Source organism: Patagioenas fasciata, chromosome 1 (assembly GCF_037038585.1).
Source record: "Patagioenas fasciata isolate bPatFas1 chromosome 1, bPatFas1.hap1, whole genome shotgun sequence".
Taxonomy (NCBI): Eukaryota; Metazoa; Chordata; class Aves; order Columbiformes; family Columbidae; genus Patagioenas; species Patagioenas fasciata.
This window is the reverse complement of record NC_092520.1, coordinates 137300842-137316311: the sequence shown is the minus strand read 5'-3', so window position 1 is coordinate 137316311 and position 15470 is coordinate 137300842. Positions and strand designations below refer to the sequence as shown.

General features: G+C 37.6%; 1 protein-coding gene across 3 annotated transcripts in view; it reads right to left on the bottom strand.

Moving 5' to 3' along the window:
- PYROXD1 (pyridine nucleotide-disulphide oxidoreductase domain 1) overlaps positions 1-15470 on the bottom strand; it is an 18002-nt gene extending 2532 nt beyond the window's left edge. Inside the window, exons 1-9 of one of the 3 annotated variants that reach the window (XM_065846704.2) lie at positions 15217-15470; positions 11885-11965; positions 9579-9698; positions 8037-8165; positions 6127-6200; positions 5062-5222; positions 3971-4071; positions 2590-2719; positions 1569-1681 (exon numbers count right to left, since the gene is read on the bottom strand). In XM_065846704.2, coding sequence (XP_065702776.1) covers positions 1569-1681; positions 2590-2719; positions 3971-4071; positions 5062-5222; positions 6127-6200; positions 8037-8165; positions 9579-9698; positions 11885-11965; positions 15217-15297 — 990 coding nt within the window. In that variant the 5' untranslated portion in view covers positions 15298-15470. The other 2 variants (XM_071815676.1, XM_071815672.1) reach the window with 2 other exon arrangements.

Here is a 15470-nt window from a genome sequence, read left to right as displayed (position 1 = left end):
TTTAAAATATCTCAAACTATGCATCAAAAAAAGTTTAGAACAGCATTACATAGTGAATAAAATTATTTAACATGAGACTATCTAGAGCAGCAAGATGTCTGTGCTGAGATACAAATGCATAATTTCTAGAACACAGCATCATTTTAAAAATATTATTACTGATTCATAGGCAGGGAATTAACAGAGCTTGCCAAATCTCAAGTCACACTATGTACGTTACAGGGACACCAAATCTTAAAGAGTTCATTTTGTATTTTTGTCAAGGACAGAAAATACCACTGCAAATACCTAATTCCTAATCTTACTTTATAATGTCAGCCTTGAAATATTTCATGGCTCAACATCAGCTGAACGTTTTAATAGTTTTCTTCTGCTTTATTCAGAGGATAGCGTTTTACTTCCTAATCAGAAGGAACTCCAAAACACCAAATACCCTAACACACTGGTTTTGCCTGGGATAATTTTCTTTGCAGTAGCTTGTATGGGCCTGTGTTTTGGGTTTGTGCCAAAAACAGTGCTGATAACACGGGGATGTTTTGGCTGTTGCTGAGCGGTGCTCACACAGAGTCGAGGCCTTTTCTTTTTCTCATGCTGCTCCACCAGCAGTAAGGCTGGGGGTGCACGAGAAGCTGGGAGGGGGACACAGTGGGGACAGCTGACCCCGCTGACCAAAGGGATACCCTAAACTATAGAGTGTGCTCCCAAAAAAAGCCAGGGGGAAGAAGGAGGAAGTGGGGCTGTTCATAATTACAGCGCTTATCTTCCCAAGTAACCATTATGCGTGAGAAGCCCTGCTGTCCTGGAAATCGCTAAACATCTCCCTGCCAATGGGAAACAGTGAATTAATTCCTTGTTTCCATTTGCTTGTGTGCACAGCTTTTGCTTTGCATAAATTGTCTTTATCTCAAACCACGAGTTTTCTCACTTTTAACCCTTTCAACTCTCGTCCCCATCCCACTGGGGGAGGAAATGAGCTGCTGTGTGGTGCTGAGCTGCTGGCTGGGGTTAAACCAGGCACCTAACGTGGAGACAGAATGACCTCAAGGCCTGAAAATTCACGTGGCAGCTATGAACTCTGTAATCATCATCCACGTTTGGATGCTGATTCCAAGTGTGACTTCCCTTGAATAATACGAGCACCTTTCCTGATGAAGAATATTGGAAATAACTGCTTCCTTCCCAGGAGAAAATTTTAAAATTTGTAAGATAAGAATATGGTGCAGAATTAACACAAAAGGTATTCTAAATCTTTTGCCACATTAACCAATTATACCAATGTTTTTCTCTGTCTTTGTAGGCCTAATCTTAACAGTTTATATTGTATATATACTGTATATCAGTACATATAATGAGTAGCAATATAACAGGACAAGAACAGTAATGAAATTAACTTTTATCATGTTGGGTATTTCCAAGATCAACATGCCTGCCCTATTTTGAAATGCTGTACAACACTCAAAACCTTTATCAATCAATATTTCATGTCAGAAGGATAAACCAGCTAAAAATTTTACCTTTTTTTTTTAAAAAAAAAAAGCTTAAACTTCAAAAGAAATCAGTATACTTACATTATTGCCATCAATAAATGGTTTAATGTTTGGCACAACTCCAGTTGCACTGACAATAAAATCGCATCCATAGATTTTTCCATTAGTTAATTCTACATATACAGGCCAGAGCACTGAAAAAGTGGAAAATTTTGCCCTGAGAATGTAACCAACAGAAGTTATTAATGATGTCTTATAATAAGACATGGAATAAAAAGATAAAGAAAAAAATCTTTTGTAATATCTAATTGATTAGAGAGGAAACAATAAAATTTAAAAAACCCTCAAAAAAACAGGTATTACCTGTAACAGTTTTTGCCTTTGCTTACGACTAGAAAAATAAGATTTTGAAACTTAGCTCCAAGTCCTACTATTGGCTTTCTCTAGAGTTTTTCTAAGTCAAAACCCTCATTTGTAGGAGGAAAATATGATGTCCTTCCACTGCTTGAGGCCCATGGGATGTTCTCTGAACTACACAATTGCCAAATACTCTATTACATATAAATTTAGAGATGCACAGAAAATGCCTCAAAAGCAAAAAGAACATCTGACATTTGACTTCCTAGAATCTTATGCTGAAAGTCACTGGCTATTAAAATCATATTTTAAATACTAATTTTCATTCAGTAGAATTTATAGATACAAGAAGTAGTGAAACAGTTATATTTTGCTCTACTGTCTTCAAAGGGTTACATCAGTTTTGACACCAAATGTTGTTTTGTTTTTGGGTTTTTTTTTTCTGCTTCTGTTTTACCTCCACTATTAACATATAATTTTATCAGATTTTTTTAGGGATAATTCTGCATACAGGATTTAGGTGACTTCGTGGAAAAAGTGTCTGACTCATAACATTCTGTAGTTCAACTGTAGCTCATAAATCAAATTCTCAGCTACTGTAAGTTGCTAGAGCTCCATTTAATTTGTAGAAATAGAGGATTTACTTTCCAAATCTGTATTTACTCTAAAACAGCAAACAAGATCAAACATGCTCCAGCACTGCTTTATCTTCAACATGTTATTTCCAATCAGCACTGACACCTACCATCATCTGGTTCTGCATTTTTCTCTTCCTTAGGAAAAGTCAAAGAGGTCCGTTGTAGCTGTATGAATTCTTGCTGTGAGTGTATTTTCTTTACTTCGCATAGTATTTCAATATGTACTTTATGAGAAAACTGAAGAAAGATTGACAAAATTGTAAACGTAATGATTAGCAATAACAATATTTTAGCAGCAAGTACACCTTCACCTAAATTGACATTACTAATCTGGAAAAAAAATCCCACATATATCCTGTCCTGAAGCACAGGACACTGGCTGAGTTCCCATGCTTTCCTTTTTTTGGCACAGATCTAACCATAGAAAATTGTAATTTACCTGTGTTTTCAGCAGCTATCTGATGCTCCTTGAAATTTCATGACAATTTAGATTTTTCTGGCATGCCAGAAAACATATTCAAGTTCCCCTGAGTTTAGAGGAAGAGAATTCAGAACTTATCAGAACAGAAAGAAAGTAAACCCACCTTACTGTCTTTCAGGATTTCAAATCCTTCATTTTTCTATCATGAATTAAATGCTGATAACAATAATAAATTTATATTCCAAATTATGTGAAAAGAAAAATAAAATATATTCTATTCCATCAGCCCATGTTTCAACCACTCCTATTCTGACCTCAAGACAGAAGTTGCAAAGTTACCTGTTTCTCAAAACTATTTTATGGATTCAGGTCTTGAATGGTTTCACTCTCCATTACACAAACATCCTTTAGTTGATACTGTAAAGCCAATTTGGAAGAATCTATGACTGATCACCTTTGAAAAGTCTTTTTTTAAAATGTTTGTAACAGATGCAAACACCTGACAGCTAAGAAATTAATAAAAATCTGATAATAAACTATGCAATGTGAGGATTTTTAGTTTATTTCAAACACAAAACTATTCACAATGCTCATGTCCGCTACTGATTTTGCATTTCATTATCTGCTGTGACAGAAGACTGATGTTCCCTTTACCTCTGTACAAATCCTACTGTCCTATTTTTCATGTATGAAAATGTATGTATGGCAGGTAAAATCAGGACAATAGAGGTACCACTGCTTCTGGTAAAAGCTAGGATTGAACCAGTTCTACTAAAATATGCAAACCAATGTTTATGGTTCAGTTTGAAGAGCACATCACTAAAACTATGCCAAGGGATCTGATTAGCCACCTTTTTCCTGAAGCAGAATGTTACTTTTATTTGTGTTACCCTATTTTCCTGCTTAATTCTGACAAATGAATCAGTTCAAGCGCATTTTATTTTTATTAAATAACAACAACAACAATAACAACAACAATAATCCTGAATATGACATTTCACATTCTGTCATCTTTACCCACTTTAAGCAACATTTAAGGAAATGTGTAAGCAAGAATATGGCCATACCTCTTTAGTTCCTTTAAGATGTAAACCCTCATGCCAATCAGGGCCTAATGCACTGCCCGGTTTGTCAGATGCTGCTACACGTCTGTCTTTCTCCTCGCTTCCTGAAGGAAGGAGGTGAAGAATATCAAATTTACCATGCATGCTTCATTGCCCACAGAATTCAGATGAAGGATTCTCGATTAAGAGAAACATGATCTGGTTGCCAAAAGGGAAGACAAAGGTGCCATGTCCCAAAGCCCATTAATTTGCAGACAAATCAGACTCCAAGCCAGTATTTTAAACACCGTTCAACTATATGCCTTTCATTACTTCACTCATCTCCGAAACAACCGTGCCGTGTGAGGTGCGTGCATGGACCCCAACAGCACCAGGGTTCTGGGGACCCACTGTAGACTTAGTTGCTTAGTATCACCACTAATACTTAAATTCACATCCACCTGCTAGCAAATGTGCACTGTCCTCACCATTGCACAAAAGTGCAAATTCAAACATACCATGACATATATGAAGAACACTGAGAGTGCAATTTTGTCATGTTTAGGCTGAATCTTTTAAAATTTATTATTCCTACCTGAAGTCTAGAACATGCTCTTCTTTTTGTTATTATTTTGGTCTTGCATATGTTTGTGTAATGTTTGTTATGCAGTTCTAGTTAACTGTTGTTATTAAGACTGCAGTTTCACTGCATCTGAAATAATGTTCTGTGAGGTTTTACCTGGTCCTCCAATAGCTTTAGTGCGAGCTCCTTCCAACAAAATGCTGACATTATTTAGAAAAACATTAAAATATTAAAGAAAACAGGACAAGTTCTTCAGTAGATAGAATACAGGAAATTAAATGAAAACTTAGCAGAGATATAAAGACAAGCACATTTTATACAGTTTGTAGGACACTGTATTACATACTGTCGTGTGTCTTTCTAAATTCTGGATGTGTTTTTATATTCCTTTTTTACTTTTAGCTTTTTAAAGAAGGAAATGCCATTGATGACAACAGAAAACCTTACATGCTGCCTGCTAAATTAACTGATCTTAGGACTATTGTTAATATTAAATGCTGCTGCTGCAGTGTAGGAGACTAAAACACTGTACCTTCCATTGTGTACTTGGTTCTTTTACATTCAATTGGAGTCTCTCGTTTTTCAGCAGTTAACTTTGGAATGAGAAATTCAGCTGCTCCTGCATCAAAAAAAGTGTTCCCGATGGCTTTGTCTTTGATAGCCCAGATTACTTCACAGCCTTGAATTTCATACCTGTGGACATTTAAACAATGGATAAAGTGACAGACTACCTGAAAAGGATCTGACTCTTAGCAACACAACTAGAAGCGTGCAAGATTTCAATCCAGAAGCTAGAAATAAGGGATACAAGACTTCTAAACCTTCTAACTATTTATGTAAGGAGCCTATCAAAAAAAGAAAAAAAATCTCTTCAAGTTGACAGGTCATGCTTCCTCACCAGCACAACCTTGACTGAACCAGGGCAGGAGGTGAGGCAGATTAAATTTGTAGTAGTAATACTTAGCTCTTTCCTGCTCTCCACAATGGAAGAAATGTGCATTTTTGCCAGACTACCCATTGCCAAGAACAGGCATTTGGATGTTGTTTGTACTACCTGGAACGTGAACTGGTAGAGACATGCAGAGGACAATTTAGTGAAAGTGAAAAGGTGATTCTGTGCAACACAAAACAAGGCCACATAACTGCATAATACAAGGGGTTCTGTAACCTAGCAGACTGCAGGACCACACTGTTCAGTACCCTATGTGTGACAAAGGCCATGTCAGGCACTTCAAAAGCTCCATCAACTTTAATTAGGCTTGGTGCAAGATAAACTGCCTCTTTATTCCTGTTACATCTTCTGTCTCCAGCAGTAAAACAAGTTTTGTAACTTAAATAGTTGCCCTAACAGTCTTAACAGAAATATCTGTATATTCTTGATATTGATGTGTCAAAGCTTCTGAAGCTTGCTGAATTTTACATCACAGTAAGCACCACTACACTATGAACATTTTTTTAAGCATCTAGCATCAAAATTGGTTAAGAGCTACAGTTTTATAAGTCAACCTTCTCCAAAACTCATGCACACCAGATTTGACATGGCATTGTTAAAGATTTTATTTGCATATGTATCATTAAAGCTCAGTCATTTACTTACACTAATTCAAGTGCAATCCCACCATTTCCTACCACTACTATTCTCTCAGCTTGAGCCAAATTCTTCTGAAAAGCCTGTGTTAAGAAAGGAAAAAAGTCAATTACAACTAACATCTTCCCTCACACTCATCAATTATATACTTCTCAGTATTTTCTTTCTCTCAGTCTTCTTATTTTGATTTTCTCAGACTAATGATACACATTTACTTATGCTAAGATCTGTTACAGAAGCTAACAAAACCTGTGAAGTTCTATCACATTACAGGATAAAGTTATTGATACAGCCTTACAAGTCTCAAATTGAGGCAGAGGAAGTTAAATAATTACATGTAAGCCAATTTGACAGAGCCCTTAATAGAATCCAGGAGACGTTTCTCTGTCATAGACCATTAGCACTGTGGTATCATTAACCCAGTTTTATCACAACTTGTATAACTTTCATGGTAATTTGCGTAACATTAAAAAGGCAAAAATACAGAAACTTAGGAGCCTAAAAATTCCTGATCAGAAACCAGGAACTAAAAAAAAAATAATTTGTAACAAATCTGAGAACAAATTTTATTTGTGAAAAAAAAAACACAGAGAGGAACAAGTCTCCAAATCACATCTTAGTGGTGAAAGAAACAAAAAACCCTACAGCCCAGACAGTATTTTTTAGATCATATATAACCACTTCAAGTATTTTCTTTCAAACAGATCAAGAATCACGATTATCAGAACAAATATTGCAATTACATAAAAATTTGTTCATCCATGCTTCTGGTTTGCCTGACTAATTCTGTCAGAGAAGCTAAACTGTAAAAGACCACGAAAACCCAGTCCTTTAATCCCTTCAGAAGAGGATACTGAAGTTTTATCAGAGGGACTACTGAACACAAATGATCATCATGAAAAAGAAAACAAACAAAAAACCAGAAACAAGTATTTTCAGACTTATTCGAAGTTCAGTATAAGTTTTCACAAATGACAGCCCAATCTACTGTTTCCTACAGTGGCCAACAGTGGATGCACAGGAAAGACCATCAGAAGTTGACAAGCACACGACAATACTACCCTGGAACACCCTCACAAGCTTCTAGACACCACTGGTGCCACTCAGGCAGCATCTTTCTCTTCAATTCAGACAAGATAAATTTATCGAGGCCTGTATTTTTTGTGTGTTTTTTTTCTTCCCTCTTCTTCTAATTCTGCCCTCACCCTTTTTTTTTTTCCTTTTCTCAAACTCAGGTAAAGTTTTAATGTCCTAAACAAACAACAATTTCATAGTTTCACTTCAGTCTGCTTGGAAAGTAACTAATTTTTTATTCTCAGTGTTAAACTTCAGTTGATTATGTTATGGAGAAGCAGCAAGTGTTCACTTTCACCCTGCCTCCTCTAATTCTTCAGACCTATCGCAGTGAAACTTCACTTCCTACTTCCAAGCTGAAGTTTTATTCTTTTAAGTCATTACTCATGTGAAAACTTTTCCACATGTTTGACTGTAACCTTAACTCTTTCTGTAAAGTGCGAAGCTACAGTAGAACTTTAAAAAAGCATCCTTCAGTAGCTTTTCACTTCAGGAAGTGGCCCTTTGTACTGTGTACCAAATACACCTTCTCAGGGAAGTTTCTACTTCCTGTTCAGAATTTCAGACTGGCTTCTGCCTGGAGAGAAAAGAATACCATTTATTCTAGATTATTATGTTAGAAATACTGTCTATGAGCTATCTATAAACTTAATAAACTTAATGACTAATTTATTTATTTATTGGTAGTTTAAGGCTATTTCTCTGCTACCAAAAATGCTCCTATTTAAGGATATATAATAACAAACACCATCTTACATTTCTTCATTTCCCTCCACAGTAATTTTTAGTATTTTGCACCAGAAATGGGAATAGATTATAAACTTATAATTCCAAAACACATTTACCTGTGCACTGTCAGTATCCCGGATTCCTAATACGTATGGGTTTCCTTCAAAAATTAATTTGGGTTTTGCTCCAGCACACAGGCAAAGTTTTTCATATGTATATTCTTTCCCATCTTCAGTGAAAATTTTCTGTTAAGAAATAAGAGAAAAGAAAAAACAATTAGAGATATTCAACAGAACATCAGCTTTTTCTTTTTCTTAATGTCATAGTATTTTGCAGATATTAAAAGCTGTAACTGGCTTTTTAAAGAGCAAGCCTTCATACTTTCATCAGTTGTGTGTTATTTATTTGCATTACATTCACCACAGACTTTCAAGCCTGAATATATGACATTATATGACAGATAAAATGCAAAGTGTGCACAGTACACCCAAAGGAAGATGAAATATAAGGATTACCACTTGGTGGCACTCTGTGCTCACTATCTGTGCTACGAAGAATCTCTTCTAGGTGACAATGTTCACCCATCCCAGTGACAGATGTAAACCTATGCGCTACTATATATTAGCAACTACAAATCTCATTTCAAAAACAGCAGACCTGTGTTAACTAGGGACAGGATAGGGATATAGTTTAGAAAGACTGCAAAGTCTGTTCTTTGCTAAAGAAAAAGGGTAGGCACTAAACAAGCTACATCATGCTGCAACAAGCAATACTTAAAATTTTAACATTTAATGACCTTGTTGTTTTCCGAACTGTAAGCTAAATAGTTTACAATACAGGCACAAAGAGAGTTTCTAAAGGTTTTCAGAAAACAGAGGCAAAAGATCCTCCAAATCCACATTCATGAAATACTCATGTTCACAGAGACATACCTAAACAGAAAAGACATTATAATAATGATGCAAGAATAACATTTAATTCAGAATATAAGCAGAATTATAATCTAACCGGAATCATATCTCTGTGACTTAAAATGAGCGAAACCAGTTTTGGATCGGAATGTAAGTTTTTGATAAATGCTGAAGTGAAAAATAACACATTGACACAAACACTAACAAGGATCTGTATGTGCTGTACATGGCTCATACTAGCAACGTATTTCCCCCTGAAAAGATGGACATGTTGGTTCTTTCAAGTTTTTCTTTTTAGTAAGAAAAATTGTTAATATATTGGTCTCTATACCAACAAGCAGTAACTTTTGAGTCAGAGAGATCTCCTATCAAGGGTGACAGAAATGTTGACATCTATACTGACATACAGTATTGGTTTCATTGACTGGTTTCTCTGCTGTTCCAATCAGGTATTTAATGAAATATCTCTAAGGTATTAAAGATTTAAATCTAAACTATACCATTTCTGAACTAACAAGTAATTTTGATCAACAATTATGTCCCCTGCATATACTTCTACTTGAACAACAGTCTAAGTGATAGATGAAATTAAGGTTAGGAAGTATTTTCTTTTAACTTTGGTAACTTAATATATAATAACCAGAACGTTCTTCAACATAATTTCATGCTCAAAATACTAACCTGTTCCTTAGATTTTTTTAAATAAATAATTTGAAAAATCACATAAAAGAGAAAACATTAGCTTACATGTTCATCACTCTTCAACTGTTTTACTCCAGACTGTATAACTTTAATATTGGGATATCGATTTTCTAATATAGAACTTGGTTGCTCTTCTACATCAAATTCCTCAAGTGTTTTGGAGACCTGTAGGAAGAAGAGAGGTATTTAAATATATGAACCATTTACCCATGTCTTTTCCTAAAGCTTGTAACAAAATATGCTAAGTCCATTTCTAGTAAAGACATCACAAAAAAGTCTATATTGTCTCAAAACATGTTGTCATGTTACTGCTAAAAGTTCCTTTTTATATACAGAATCTTTTCATGCCTATTCCTGCTAAAGAGTCAAAGTAGTACAGAGAATTTTAATTCTAAAGCTAGAGATTAAGCAAAAATGGAGAACCCTGATAGCTGCTTTAACTGCTATAATATTTTATTCCATAAATAGACCATATTTTCAAGAGTTAACATTGTTTTTTAACTTACTTGATGCACTGTTAAGACCCTATTTTTCTGTTTGTTGTAACTGTGATAAAATAACTCAATTATGTTCCCCCACGCAAGCATCTTCCTCTCATTGGCATTTTGGGACAAAACTTCTTGTTTAAAATAGCTTCAAGAATTATAGAAATACTTTTGCCTGGAATAAATATTTTTATTCTATTAAAAAAAAAAATCTAGTGACATTTTTTTCAAAAACCTAATGATTCAAAAACTTCTTGTTGCAGGCAGTTGGCCTTTATGTAAGGAAAAGTGTTTACTGTTTTTCAGTTTGTAAACAGGACATACATGACAAGGATTTGGGCAAACCAGATTTGAGATCACCTCAGAGCATTTACTCAGCATCTCATCCACAGCCACTATCTGATAATTCAGAAACTCATGAAGAAAAAAAAAAGAAAGAAAAAGAGGCAAATTAGAATTGATAAACATTCAAGTAAGTTAGGTTGATTTGGAGTTTCCTCCAGAAGGGAGCAGCTGCATGGGAACCTCCAGGCCTTCTACTTTATAGAATATTCAAAGAGCCAGGAACACAGCTAGGAACCAGAAGCCACACCATGCTTGCAATTCAGAGAGAAATTAAGATGCTCATGTCCAAAACTCAGATGCTGCCTTTAGATACTGTTTAGCTATGCCCTCATTCTTCAGATACTGAAATGTCTGCTGATGTGAATTACAGACTTCCAATCTCTGTGAAGTGTGTCTTTCCTGGATACTCACTACCCTATTGTCAGCACTCTCAAACTCAGAAGATACTCTTCAGCTGGGTGTTACTCTGCCAGTCTCACACAGAGCGCTCAGTCTCTCAGCCACATTCTGAGCATCCCATTAGCCCCAGACAAAAAACACAGTGCAAAGAGACGCTGATAGCCTATTATAGCCACTAAATTCAAAGAACTGCTGTTCAAATCTCTCTATGCTTCATTTTCCCTCTGAAGTGACTTCAATTAGGCATTCATAAATCAGGAAAAATATGTTAAAACTGGCCTGTCAGATAAACCGCCACTGGTCTTTTCTCTACTTGTCACCTGTTAGATACCATGTTTCAGAAAAAGAATCGTGAATGTAAATGCCAGGTGCAAGCCCAGCTCTCGGTGCCTTAACTTCCCCTGAGAGGTAAAATCTAATTTCTCACTGGTTGGCAGCTTTGCACCCTGACTTCTGCGCAATCCAGTCTCCAACTCTTTCCACGCCCTGTGGTAGAGTTCAAAGTTCCCTGAGTGGGGAAAAGAGCAGCGCTTTTCAAGAACCAAGCACCTCTGTGAAACTAGCTTAATGAACCTACTAGCCAGAAATCTGAACTCACGTATGGATTTTATTTTCTTTTTCAAACCAGCAGGAAAGAGGTAACTGAATCACCAGCTGCTGGAGATGTAGACAAAGCTGAAGGCAATTTCAAAGAAGGCTATCCCTTTTTTTGTTACTTGTCAGAAGTCTGTTTCTGCCTGAAATTCAAACGCACTACTGTATATGAGAACCACTAGCAAGACTAAGTTTTTAAAGTAATTTATTCCAAAGATACCATTTCAGTGCTTAAAATGGAACACTTATTAACAAAGCAGTGAAGTAAAGCTTCAGTAACTTACAAAATACATCAAGCATGTAAGCACCCAGTTTTACCCTTGCTTGAATGTTGTGAATATATTCACCAATTCCTAATAATTATGAATCATCATAAAATACATCATCAGTCCTACTAACACTTATCACTGCAGTAACACTAGTGTGAAAACAAGTTCAAAATAATAAGCACTTTTAGGTTTAAGTTCTAAATTATCTGTACGAACTTCTGAAGAGGTCTAACCATATGAAAAATGAAGTTTTTCTTACCTGTTTGAAATTTGTTACAGCTTTTATAACTGGAGAAGCCGTCATTAAAAAAATGTGTTCTGATGGGAATTCCATGGCCAGCTTGTAAAGAAACAGAAATCATGATGAGTGAATATAGTTAGCTCTAGATTTTGACTTTAAGACAATAAAATTATTAGTGAAAGATAATATGTGTTACTACATCACTTTAGTTTTGTAGAATCCTATTGGGTAAACATTAATTCAAGATTATGGAAGGATAACAAATCAACAGAATTGAGAGTCCCAAGATTTTAATTAATTCACACACAAATCTTCAAGAACTGCAGCCATGGTATAAAGGACTCACTCATAAGATTATTCTCTTAGTATTGTAAAGGCAAACTATAAGAACACACTATGATAATGTGATTTCTAGAGATATGTAGTTGCTAAGCATACTTTTTTTCATTGCATAGTGGTGTTCAGAGATTTTGACAGAGGAAATGCTGATTCCTATTGGCTATTGTAAACGTTAATTAGTAAACCAATAAATGGAGTATCATCTTCAGAGTGCTACGAAGTTATACAAGACTTTTAAGAACCACTCATCTCTCAAATACAGACAAAATCCAGGCTTCCTTGTCACCAGCATTCTACAGATGAACAGTTGTATAAGCCGCAAGAATCACATTTCACATTGTACATGTGCTACTGAGCTATAAAGCGACTAGAATGTATTCCTGTAGTTCAGACAGGAGCAATCTAACCTAGTAATCTGAAGGTGAAAGTGGTGAAACCTTGTGGCCAGTTTAAGGGAGATTCACACGGTTGTACCATTGGCAAATACAAATGAATTTAACAAGGCTATGTAAAACTTCATGTTATTCATGCTTTATAGCATGAATCCCTAAGATGTGTTTGGCACATATTGTAGCTGTATGCTTTGTATTGACAGACAACAGGAAGAAAGTTTGACATGTAGCATCCTGTGCTGCAGCAGTTGCTCCCAGCTGTATCTAATAAGCCTCAGAAAAACTACAGAACACTATGGAAAGCACATGATAATGTTCAATATCTTTATTAATGACAGACAGTGTGAGAGAGTGCACCCTCAGCAAGTTTACAGATAATACCAAGCTGAGTGATGCAGCTGATTAGTTAAAGACATGCCACCTAGAGGGACCCGGACAGGCTTAAGGAGGGGGTCCATGTGAACTTCACGAAGTTCAACAAGGTCAAGCGCAAAGTCCCGCACCTGGGTTGGGGCAATCAAAAGTATTAACACAGACTGCAGAATGAATGCATTGAGAGCAGCGCTGCAGAGGACTTGGGAATATTGGTCAACAAAAAAAATCAGATAAAGACTGTCAACATGTCTTTGCAGGCTAGAAAGCGAAATGGATCCTGAGCTGCATAAAAAGAAGCATGGCTAGCAGGTCAAGTGACCCCACCTGGAGTACTGCATCCAGTTCGGGGGCCCCCAGCACAAGACAGACATGGACCTGTTAGAGCAGGTCCAGACAAGGGCCAGAATCCATGGTCAGAGGGCTGAACACTTCTATGAGGATAAGCTGAGAGGGTTAAGGTTGTTCAGCCTGGAGAAGGGATGACTCCAGGGAGACCTTATTGTGGCCTTTCAAGATATAAAGGGGGCTTACAAGAAAGACAGAAAGAGGCTTTCTACCAGAGCTTCTAGTGATTGGACAAAGGGTAACAGTTTTAAACTGCAAGAGAGTACATTCAGATTAGGTGTAAGTAACTCTCTACTATAATGGTGGTAAGACCACGGAACAGGCTGCCCAGAGAAGCTTGTGGATGCCCCATCCCTGGCAGTGTTGGATAGGGCCTTGAGCAACCTGATCTACTGGAAGGTATCCCTGTCTATGTCAGGAGGGTTGGAACTAGATGATCTTAAAAGGTCCCTTCCAAGCCAAACCATTTTGTGATTCTATGTAATAATCATCACATGTACACTGTAAGCCAAAATTTTAAGATTGACATCAGGTACTTCACATCACTTACCCAAACTCAAATGCTTACCTCTGCGCTCTTATTAAGATTTAATGGTTGTTTGAAACTTTCATTCAGTATTACTGTTATTGCATTTCTTTACCTTTTAAAATTACTGAAATTAGAAGTCTGCCAAACAGTACATTAAGTTTATCCATGCATATGGGAATCTATAAGTCATTAAAAGCCAGAAAGAAATTATGCAATATGAGCATGAAAGGCAGAAATTATGTAACATATGAAACATTTTGTGGCAGAGAAAATAAATCTAACACAAGCTTTTAAGGAAAATTCAGCTTTCAGGACATTTTGTCAGAATATTCTAAAATGTACTCAAAAAATAGCTAACTTTATGTGAATTTTTTTGAGACAGACATGATGCCATGATTGTTCTCAGATAGCTGCCCAAGAAGTCAGAACTACAAGACATCATATAACGCATACTCAGAATGCAATATGATGGACAAACTGTTTATTGCCACTATGTGCCACAGAATTGTACTTGCTCAAAACCAGGACTGAGAAAAATTGTGTTCAATCTTCCTTTTATTTAAAGCATGCTCCCAGCTATGCAAGTACAACACTGAAATCCTTTTAGAACACGCACTGCCACTTAAAGTACATCATAGCAGCCTTCACCTTAGCTGCAGTAGAATCCTTTATGGTTATGATGAGTAACGCATATAGCACTCCTTCAGGTTGCTGACCTCTTGTCAAGCACAAGGAATGCCAGCTTTCTCAACTTACTGAAGTTTCAATCCTTTTTTTATAAAGCTGTCACTTGCACTTATCAGTTTATTTAGGTAAGTGCTGCATATATGAAAATATTCATGTGGAGTGTCCTTCCCTGGAGACTTTCAAAACCCGCCTGGACACCTTCCTGTGTAACGTAATCTGGGTGTTCCTGTTCCGGCAGGTGGATTGGCCTGGATGATCTTTCGAGTTCCCTGACATTCCGTGATTCTGTGATTACCACATAAATCTAATGAACGGCTTCTACAGACGTTCTGATGCCTCCAAGAAGCACTCAGTGAACACAAACCCCGAGCGGTGCCCGCAGTGGCGCAGTCCGCTCTCACCGTCACACGAAGATACACCGGCCCGTACGGGCCCCGAAACGCGGAAGTTACGATAACGCCGGGGGCCGCAGAGCCTCCTCCGGGAGCTCAAGGGTCAAACTCCAGCCTTACCGGCTGGAATGATCCCCCCGGCCCTGCCAGAGCCGAGAGAGCGATGGCTGACACTGCCGCTGGGTGTCAAAGCCCGCAGGGCCAAAATCGCGACCCCAGACGAGACGGTCGCCCTCCGTCGGCTAGGGGGGTGCGCATGCGCGGGGCGGGCATCAGGGGCCTGGCCCTCACCTTCTCCGCGCAAGTGACTCCTGCGATCCCTCCGCCCACCACGGCGAACCGGCTCCGCACAGCGCCGGGGGCAGCCGCCATATCTCCGCCTGCTCCAGTGCGCGCCGGTGACGAAGGGAAAACTTAAAAGCAAACCGCCGCTCCCAACGGGGACGGTTTCTCACCGCCGCGCCCCAGCTAAAGCGCGGAAGGTGGCTGCGCTACGCCTACGGCGTGCGGGAGCATCCAAACTTTCTCCGCTAGCTGCGCGCCCC